The sequence below is a fragment of the Narcine bancroftii genome, chromosome 1, assembly GCF_036971445.1.
Source record: "Narcine bancroftii isolate sNarBan1 chromosome 1, sNarBan1.hap1, whole genome shotgun sequence".
Lineage (NCBI taxonomy): Eukaryota > Metazoa > Chordata > Chondrichthyes > Torpediniformes > Narcinidae > Narcine > Narcine bancroftii.
The window spans coordinates 66697129-66708235 of record NC_091469.1 but is presented as its reverse complement, the minus strand read 5'-3'; the positions used below and the strand labels follow the sequence as shown (position 1 = coordinate 66708235).

General features: G+C 38.2%; 1 protein-coding gene across 3 annotated transcripts in view; it reads left to right on the top strand.

The window, feature by feature from the left end:
- The window catches only part of sass6 (SAS-6 centriolar assembly protein), a 90032-nt gene that overhangs the window by 23995 nt on the left and 54930 nt on the right, over window positions 1–11107 (top strand). The window contains exons 1-2 of one of the 3 annotated variants that reach the window (XM_069929092.1): window positions 254–337; window positions 1342–1421. In XM_069929092.1, the coding sequence (XP_069785193.1) occupies window positions 314–337; window positions 1342–1421 (104 nt within the window). In that variant the 5' untranslated portion in view covers window positions 254–313. Of the gene's footprint in view, window positions 1–253; window positions 338–1341; window positions 1422–8864; window positions 9015–11107 lie in introns of those variants that run through there. The other 2 variants (XM_069929084.1, XM_069929101.1) reach the window with 2 other exon arrangements.

Below are 11107 nucleotides of genomic sequence, written 5' to 3'. Positions count from 1 at the left end.
GGGGTACAGAGACTCAGAGTTTGTAGCTTCTTGACCAGCACTGAGGAAATAATGGTATTGAAGGCTGAGCTGTAGTTGATGAAGAGCAACTATATGTATTGCTGTTTTCAAGGTGATCAGAGCTGAGTGGAGAGCCAGCAATATTGCATCTGCTGTGGAGCGATTGTGATGATAGCGAATTGCAGTGGGTCCTGATCTTTGCTTAGATACATGTTAATTTTGGTCACGACCAGCCTCTCAAAGCATTTTATCACAGTAGAAGCTAGTGCGGTAGTCATTGAGGTAGCTCACATTGTTCTTCTTGAACAATGGGATGATTGGTGCCCTTTTGAAGCAGGTGGGAACCTTTGCAGCAATGAAAGGTTGAAAATGTTTCTAACTTGCTAGTAATCTGTGCCAGAAGATTGGGAAGGAGCAATTAGATACTAATTTACAAATTAGCCAATCAAGGTACAGACATCTTCCAGCTTTAATGTGAAAAATTAGAGAATTATTTTGTTCAAATCTGCAGGCACTAACCAACTAGAAAAAAAAACAAAAATAGGTTATTTTAAGCTTTTGAAGATGCCCTATTGTCTCTGATTGCCACATTATCAAAATCTTGGGCTAGTGGGTGAGGTAGATAATAATGAACCCCGTAAATGCAGTTTTTCTGGCATGGTCTAATAAGATCTTAATGTATATCGCCAGCTATAACATTTTAAAAAATCAATCCTAGAGAACTGGAAGTGCTCAGAAGCTCATGCAGGATCAGTTGGGAGAGCAATAGTTTGTTTTGCTTTAAGGACACTTCAGCAGGACTGGGAAAAGTGAGAAAAAATTTCAGAGATGTGGAGGTGGAGAGAACATGGAATGTTTTTGATTGTGTGCAGGCCATAATTATCATTGCTTGTGCATTGTTGAAGACAAGTCAGTGAGTGTGGGACAGAAAAATAGTAACCGACAAATAAAAACTCAGGTTGCCTGGCTTGTCCTTGTGGACTGAATGAAGTTATTCTGGAAAACAATCAAAGTTTGATTGCTTGTTGGCAGAGGAGGCCATATTGTTACCAAGAGCCATACACTAAATTAGATAAAGTGTAAATGAATTGCTTCTTCACTTTTAAGGACTGTATGCCTCTGGATGGTGGGAAAAGAAGTAGTATTGGGGTAGTTGTTTTATTTGACACAGTTACCTGGAAAAGTTTGATGAGAAGGAGTGATTGGTGAAGGAAGAATGAAACAGAGGTGCTGAGAAAATGATCCATTGGTCTGCTTCTATTATTATTTAATTTTAATAGAGTTTCACCATTTAAAAGTGAATTTAAATTATTTATTAAAATATTCAACACTTTGTCTTAGGATTTAACTATCCGTTTGACTGATGACACAGATCCCTTCTTCTTGTTTAACCTTACGATTAGTGAAGAAGATTTTCAAAGGTAAGTATAAATTAGAACATTTATTTGTGATAAATTATTTATTCTGTATAGCTATCATGGGTTGCTTGGTTTGTAATAGGATAATTAGAAATTTAAACCAAAATTGCAGTCTCTTTGGGTTTGATGTTTATGTTTACTTGTTCTGAAATTGTAATGAGAAAATAATAAAGGATTAATGTAATGATCAATTATTACAGAGGATGATTTCAACATATATAATAATAATAATTTTATTGGTTTAAAATGGCATAGTAATGATAAAGGAGGTGTTATTAAGTGGCAGTTGCAAATTCATCGAACATTTTTATCAGTTGAAATGCCATTTGAAGAAGCCAACTGAAGAGGAGGAAGAAGTACAAGTTGATCTAATTATCCAAAGAGACCAAAGCAGGAAGTTGGCATTGCCTGATATCAGTTTGTCTCTTGTCCTGAATATTTCTGAAAAATTGCTTAAATTCTTTGTGATTTCCTGTGCAACCCCTGCTACTGCAGACGCTCAAATTTTTGTGCAAAGCATGTTTATGGTGTATGTTTTGTTAGTTTAGCACATAAAAATTATGTGCATTTATAGTGTTTACTTACTGTTTTCATACAGTTCTTTTATTCACACATTTATGTTAAATTACTGTTAAATTGAGAATTATTTTGGTAACCCAGAAATATCTGGAATACTTTGGCTTAGACTTTAAATGGAAAAATACTTGGAATTCTCTTGAAATTTAAAGACTTTTCTCATCCATGGCTTTTCAAAGTTTGGATGCCTTTAAAGATAGTAGTTGTTGCTTTTTGTATTTCAAGGTAGTATTTCCATTTTGTGAAATGTTCAACTACAATGATGTCACTGACAAAACAGATACACATTAGTTGCACTTCCAGGGCTTTCATGTCTTTATAAACTATTGTGAGAGAGAACTTAATGGTGCTTTTAAAAAAAAGAACTGTATTTTGCTTGATGGACAATGCAAATAAGCTCAAGGAATGATTAAGTAGTAAAACTATTAAATTGACAGTATTTATTGTTAATTAGCAGCTTTGTTTTTCATTTAGAAAAATAGGTTTATGTTTAAGAAAATAAACAGTAGGATATTTGGTGTTTGGTACTGGATCATTGTTTATTAAGATCATGGCTGATCTTCGAACAAAGCATCACTTCCTATTAATCTTGCATCAATTGATTCCTTTAATACCCCTCTTCATGGTTGCCTGTCGAGGGCTGATTTGTTATAAAGTTCTTAGAGTCCAAACACGTGGTAAATATCCTTGTCTACTTCAAGAAAGAAAATCGTTGTCCTGCTATATGCAGAAACTGGGCAAAATGCTGATGCTCGCATAATATTGTATTGCTCTATGCAGGGGAGCAATCTGCAAAGGCACGTAAAGGCTGCTGTTGGGTTTGATGTCGGGGTCAGGGATGCATGCTGGTTAGTGTATGTGAGGGCCATTGTTGGAGACCATCAGTGGCTGCTCTCCGTATTGATAGTTCAATTGGATCTTGCAGTCTCATCCTTTCCTTTTGGATGTGTTGAAATCTTTCTTTTTAGGTGTTTTTATGGAGGGCCTCCGCTTTGAGGCTGGCTTCATCCGCAGAGAAACATCTGTACTTACCTTTTTATAGAGCAGCCCTAAAAAGCTGCTTCAGTGTCGCTTTTATGCGGAGTGGCGCCTTCGTGTGTCCTCCGGAACCACTGCAGCCCAAAACTGTAGGCAAGACGATGTGCTGCCCATGAACATGAGAAACACAAGGAAGCGCAGAGCAGTTCCAACTGCGTGTGGGATTATGGGTAACAAAGTCAGCCATTGATTATTCTTGGAGACTAGGACAGTGGGAGAGGAGAACTAGCGAACTAATGCTCCCTCTCACCGACCCCCAACTGCAGAGCTCTCTTGGGCACAGGGTGACTGGTGGGGGAGGGAGGGAGGGAGACACCTCCAACAAGATTTAGGCTAGTTGGTTGAAGGGATGGGGAAGCAGATTCATCCATGAGCGTGAGGGAAGGCCATTTACCACACCTCACCTCCCTCCTACCACACCCCAGCCAATGTTGCTGATGGGGCTGATGAATCCTGACCACATGAATTTCGGTTGGTTGAAGAGGGGGGGGAAGGAGAAATAGCACATGCATACATGGGAGCAATGACCTCAGGGGAGAAATGTCTGCAGGATTTACCCAGAGCTCTGCCTGACATGAACTGTTTAGCAGATTCATTAAACAGCTTTGTTAGGTCCTGGGTCATGGGCAGACGACATCATTGCAATGTCATCAGCCCGCCCCTAGCTAGCTGCTTGCAGTGGTTGTTCATGTGTGAAGTAAGGTAGACTGTTTTGCTCCATTGCTGGGACTACCCCCTGGAAGGATCGGAGTCGTCATCTTGGAGTCCCTCTCAGTGCATTTAAAATGATAGGGGCAGCGACGTGAGGGTGGAGAATCTCCGCCTTTACAGTCGCATTTTTTTTACTCTATAAAAGGGCCTTTGGCAACACTGCTCTCCTCATTCCTGTGAATTCTGTATGGTAATGTCCACCATTAGGCTTGCATCCATTGGGAAATCTCTTGCAAGGCACCAAGTTGAAGCTTCTGAAGATCTAAATACACTACATCCATTGGTTGGCTTTTATCTAGTCTGCAAGTTACAATCTCAAAATAAGCTCCAAAAGGTTTATCAAATATTATTTCCTTCTTGTGAGTCCATTTGACTGTCAAATCCTATCAGCTAAGTATCCTGTTACATTCTATTTAATAATAGATTCTATTCTTCCCTTGCAACTAGTGTCAGGCTAAGTAATGGTATCTGTGATGAGAGAAACATTTAATATTTAAGGTGAAAGGCCCCTTATCAGAACTGCAAAACTGGTCTATAGTTTTCCATTTTTTCCCTTTCATTCATTCTTAAGTACTGGGATGACTGGTACATTATGATTTACTCCAGAATATGTGAAATTTTGAAAATAAATGGTCAGTGTATCCAATATCTCCACAGGCACCTCTTTCAAAATCTGAGATGCACATTGTAAGACCCAAGAGATTAGTTACTCTCCAGTGTTACAAGATTAAACCAACAACCACAAAGAAGGCGTTTCACACAGGGGTAAAGATGAACAATTACTTTATTAACAAAAAATTCACCTTCAAACTTTAATTTTTGATTTCCCCTTGTATAGTCCTGAAAACTGAGCTCTCAAAGTGTTTGACTGCATTGGAAACAAACCAATACTTTGTCGCCAAGTTTAATGTCCCAAATTCTTTCTTTTTGATCATACCAAATTTTCATTTTTCCCTGAACGGTTTTTAAATTTTTCCTTGCCATCTCGCTAGCCTGATGTAATCTGATTTTAAATTTGAAAACATAATCCAACAGATTTGATTGTGTATCATTATGTATCCATTGTTCCTTCAACAATAGTAATGGACCCCTGACTTCATGACCAAACACCAACTCAAATGGACTAAAGCCAAGGGACTCCTGAGTTGCCTCTCTAACAGCAAACAATAACAAATGGATTCCTTCATCCCAATCCTTATTATTTTCCATGCAATAATCCCTCATCATATTTTTCACGGTTAAATGGAACCTTTCCATGGTCCCTTGATTTTCAAGATGATAGGCAGATGACTCAATTTGATGGGCTCCCAATTCATACACCACTTGTTGAAATATTCCAGGAATAAAATTACTCCCTTGGTCCGATTGAATTTCCCTTGGTAGGCCAAACAATGTGAAAAATTTTAGTGTAGCCTTCACAATCATTTTTGCTTTAATGTTTCTCAGGGGAATAGCCTCTGGAAACCTTGAAGCTGTGAACATGAGTGTTAACAAATATTCATTTCCCACTTTGGTTTTTGGCAATGGGCCAACACAATCCACTATCACTTTTGGGAAGGGCTTCCCGAAAGCAGGGTTGGATTGTAAAGGTGGCACTGGTGGTCCTTGATTAGGCTTGCTACCAGTTGACAAGTGTGACAGGTTCTACAAAAGTTCACAACATCCTTTCTTAATTTCTGCCAATAAAACTGTTTCCTTATCTTTTCTACCGTCTTCTTCACTCCAAGTTAACCTCCTAAACGTGAACTATGAGCCAACTTTAATATTTCATTCCTGTATGTTTTGGGAATTACAACTTGCCTTACTACCACCCAGTTTTCACTGGCAGGAATCACTTGTGGTCTCTACTTTCTCATCAATATTCCATCTTGAACAAAGTAACCTCCTGGTACAGTTTCAATTTTCTGGTTAGTCAGAATCTTATCTCTTATTCCAGCAAGATCAGGATCATGCTTTTGTCTGGCTATTAATTATTCTCTTGAAATAGCAAAGCTGGATCCTTAGGTTTGTCTTCAATGCTTGCCTCCACTATAGGATCATCACAGACTTTCTCTACCTTTTTTCTAGACATGGGTCCAATAATGGCACATGGAAGGTAGATTTCCAAATCCTTTTCAGACTCATAAACCAATAGCTTACTTGTGAGTTTCACTGCAGGTATGACTTTACCCTCTGCTAAATCATTTCCTAACAAAAGAGAAACTCCATCCACTGGCAGACTTCATCTTATCCCTATCGTAATTGGGCCATCAACTAAGTCTGATTTCATCACTATTCTATGCAAAAGTATAGGCTCTGCTTCACCACCAATGCCTTTAATTAAATTCACATCTCTAGTATTGGTATCCGCACCAAAATTCAAAACGATTGGGCTGCTCCAGTATCCCGCAGAATTTTAACTGGCACTTGATTGGATCCTTCTTTAACCGAAATGAAACCTTCAGTCATGAATGGTTTAAAAAAATACCCCTAACTTTCTCACTCTGAACACAGGCAATTGGTACCACCCATTTCTCTTTCTTCCTTTTCAGTACAGGACAATTTGCTATTATGTGCCCTGCAAATAACACTCAAATTTTTCCTTCACCCATTTCTCTTCCTCTCTTCCTTTAACCTCACTTCTAGATTTTCTTTCTACTCTACTTGGATTATCAGCAGTATTCCTTTGAAAGTTTTTCCCTGGTGTCCACTTAGACTCGTGGGTTAAAGCATATTCCTATGCGAATTTAGCCAATTTTTGCCAAGTTTTTATATTGTTCTCTGCCAAGTACACTCGAATATCGTAAGGAACACAATTTTGAATCTCCTCAATCAGAATGATTTCCCTCAATAAATCAAAGTTATTTTCTACTTTCATGGCGGCACACTACCAATCAAAACACACAACCTTCCTATAAGCAAAATCCAGGTAAGATTGGATTGCTGCCTTTTTTAAACTCCTGAACTTGTGTCTATAAGCCTCTGGAACTAGTTCATAAGATTGGAGTATAGCCTGCTTTACGAATTCGTAATCAGCTGCTTGTTGTACAGTGAGACATGAGTACACCTGTTGGGCTTTCCCTTTAAGAACACTTTGAAGCAGAAGTGACCACTGGTCTGGTGGCCATTTTAAATTTACAGCTACTTTCTCAAAATGCTGAAAATACTGGTCTATTTCAGCTTCCTCAAATGGAGGAACTAACCTCACTTCTCTACTGACAAACCTCTCCTCCTGACCAGCACGTGGGTTTTGTGCTTCTCCCTCTCCTTGGGTTAGGGTCTGCCTCAATTTAGCTAGTTCTAGCTCATGTTTCCATTCTTTCTCTCTTTCTCGTCCCTTGGGGCTACCCTTTCCTCCATTTCTGCCTGCCTTACTGCTTCCTGTTCAGCTTTCCTTTCTGCCTCTCTTTTTTCCTCTAACTCTACTTTTCTCAAAGCCAACTTTACTTCCTCTGAAGTTTTCTCCTTTAGAAACTGTTCTAATGCAGCTTCTTCAAATGCCCCCTTTCCTACATAGTGCTTAACAGTCTTTTGGTCAATTTCCTTTTTTTTCACCCCAATTCTTACTGTAAGAAGTTTTAACTTGCCAACTATAACCATCTGTTCTGACTTTTTAGCCATTTTTAAATTAACCACTGAAGGGTTAGCTATGAACTGGTCAATATTCATAGTTGCTGGTTTTTCTGTTGGTGATTTATACACTCATCGTTTATTTTTAATTTCAAGCTGGAGGTTGAGTCAAACTCAGACGACTGATAAAAAAGCACAAGTCAATCGCCCCTAAAGCTTCCAAATTGGTTTGATCCTGGATGTTTCTTCCCCCCCCCCCCAAATTATGTTAAAAGATCAAACAAGCTACCACAAAGAAGGCATATCACACAGGGGTAAGGAAGAACAATTACTTTATTAACAAAAAAATTCACCTTCAAATTTTAATTCAAAAATCCTCCCTTTTATAACAATGCCCACTGGTTGCTATGCAAATCTCTATAACAGTGTAAAACTAATAAATTCCTCAGCCTAAATATAACATATGTAATTAAAGTCTAAGTTATATTTCCAACCAGCCCATAGAAAAACTTAGACACAAAACATACAAGACTCACAAAACTTCGACCTCAACCGAAGCAAAGATCATAAACAAAATTCAGTTTGTTTGGTAAACTGAAGCCAAAAGATGTTTGAGAGAGAGAGAGCACAAAATTCGAAGTTGTCTTGTGTTGCTTGCAGAGAGAGGAACAACTGGTTTGGTCCGGATCCTTCTGGCTGCCTTCAGAATGTTTATCCTTTTTGAAATCCCAACATTCTAAATTGTCCTCCAGCCCATGACTCATGCTCTGGGCCTTCTTCCACTCCACAGCACCACCAGTGGTGGTTTATCGTCCAAGCCCAGAAAATTTTAGATCATTTTCTGTACATGCTCAGTCTGTCTCCCACTCTCTCAGCAGTCCACCCTTACCTTGGCTCTCTAAGGCAAACTGTCACTTTTTAAACATAAAACCACACAACACAGAACTCTGTAATACTAGTCCTATTAAATTTTTCAAATTTTTTCAGCTCATTCACTTTCCATAATGTAATTGGATATTCTAGATGTTGTCGGGTGCTCATTAAGCCCTGCTCATAAAAGAGGTTGTCTTTGATAGACAGTTAAATCACACCCACCAAACACAACCAAAGCTGTGAATAGCTGAATGTTTCTGACTCAAAAACAAAGACTTACAATGTTATTAAAACTAATATGTTAAACTATTAAAAACTTAAATTTGGAAATGTCCTAAGCAGTTAAAAAATAAAATTAATACTTATCAAAATCCATTGCATCTGTTTCTTTTTATTGAAGTGAATAATGCATTTTTTTTTAAAGTAGCATACACAGTAACAGGCCCTTTTTGTTCATAAGTTCGTGCTGCCCAATTTACACACAAATAACCTACACCCCCAGTATGTTTCTTGGTACATGATCGTTAAGCAAATTCTTCATTGTAAGTGTTAGGATATTTCTTCAATTTCAGGCACCCATATTGAAATTTGTTAAGTTGCTTGTTGGTGTACTGCTGACAGTAACTTTCAAATTAACATGGAATTTACTATCATCCAAACAGATAACTGTGAGCAAATGACAATTGAAAACTGCAGATGCTGGCATATAAATTCAGAACAAAATACCTGAAACATTCAGAAGGTCTGACAGTATCTGTGGAAGATTAACAAAGTTAACATTTTAAGTCTGGGTGAATGGTTTTGGACCCGAGATTGAATTGCTCACAAACTGATAGTTTCAGTCAACAGGTAATCATTTAATTTTAGGATGGTGTGCTGTATGTAGGTGATGCTAAGTAACTTATCTGGAAAACATATTCTCCAATAGACAATACTCTCTCAACTGCCGAGAGTTTTCTGCTCATGGCTTTGTGAGAATGGAACCTGTTTTTTTAAAAATTTTTGAGATGAGAGTGCTACCAACTGAAATATAATTTGTATGATTTGTTAGGAAGTCTGATTTTGATATTGGAGCCTGCTCTATCTTTGAAATACTTCCTTCACTTCATTTCATTTGGGATTCTGAGAATTCTGGGAATAAATAGTTTGAGGAATTTCAACAATCCCATGATAATAAACTGGTGTAGCATGTTGGATCGATCCTTCTTAGAATACTTTGGTTAAGTTTCATCTCCGTATTACAGGATTCAGGTTTATTGTCAGAGTACATACATATGACATCACATACATCCCTGAGATTCTTTTTCCTGTGGGTGTGGCAGAATTACCACTAATTGGAAGTGCAAAAAATATTACACAAGTGTATGCATGTAAACAGATAACGAATATAAACAAACTGTGCAATATAGAGAATTTTAAAAATCAATAAAGTATACAAGTAAGAATTCTTAAATGAACCTCTGAATTTGTTTTTGAGAAGTTTGATGGTGGAGGGGTAGCAGCTGTTCCTGAACCTGGCAGTGTGAGTCTTTTGTCACCTATACCTCTTTCCTGGTGACAGCAGCAAGAGTAGTGCGTATGCTGGGTGGTGTCAGTCTTTGATGATTACTGTTGCTCTCTGACAGCAGCGTTCCCTGTAGATGTTCTCAATAGTGGGAAGGGTTTTGCTCGTGATGTCCTGGGCTATGCCCACTACATTTTGGAGGGCTTTATGCTCAAAGGTATTGGTGTCTGCATACCGAACTGTGATGCAGTGGGTCAGCACGCTTTCCACCACACCTCTGTAGAAATTTGCTGGGGCTTCTGCTGTCATATTAAACATCAGCAAATTCTTAAGGAAGTAGAGGCGCTAATGTGCTTTCTTCATGATTCCATTAGTGTATTGGGTCCAGGAAAGATCCTCTGAGATAGTAATTCCTAAGAACTTTACCTCTTGCTTTGTAAAAGTCAATTCTCCTGTTAGGAATAACATCACAACATCACCAAACACCTGAAACAAGTCAAATTGCCTTTAATCAACTTAGATCATGATCAGAGTGGCCAGATTACAATGCCTCATGTGCTCTGCACACTGGAGCATCCACTCAAAGTAACAAACAGCATTGCCTGCTTTTATCAGCCCATACAGACATTCTTCTGTTATCTTGTTGGAACTTTGCTTCCATATAAGGGGTGGTTTTTCTGGTTCAGTGCCAGCCTTGAATCACAGAATCATCAATTACTGCCACATCTTGTTATTTACCATTAGTAACTTACTTTCCTTGGAGCAATCTTATACAATGGTCCCGTAAATCAACCTGGCAGTTCAACCAACAATTTGCAAATCATTTGTAAATATAAAAACAAATGGTCAAACAACATTCATGCCCCACATTTATAGCTGAGTAACCTTTTTAAAGTCAATACGTGCATCCTTTTACAATATTTCAATGATAGCACTACCTTAAATGAAAATGCAGAACCTTCTGTAGAAACAGAACACCATGGTTCTCGGTCTTAAGACTATGGTTTCTCCTAATCAGCAATTTTTACTGCAATCAAGTATCCATTGTACACAAAATACAGAATTCAAGCAAACAGTGTTTAAACATACAATAATATACAATTTATCATTCCCTCTTTTTGTCAATTTATGACAATTGAAAGGCTGCTTTACACAGAGGAAAAAGGCGGTGAAGCAAAAACAATACCATAATGAACGAGGGCGCCCCACAGGCCACCATCCTTCTGGTGTCTCAGTGAAATCCTCAATATACTGTCGAATGTGCTCTGAGATGTTATAGAGGTGATCCTGTACATTAGTATTACCTTTATCCCCATCAATGGAACATACACCACCTTCTTGCCTTGCGAGAACATATCTATTTTGCTGTGAATAGAGGCACCCTTCAACCATTTCTTTATTTACCTCATCTCATGTTTGTGTGGTTTCATTCCCTAGC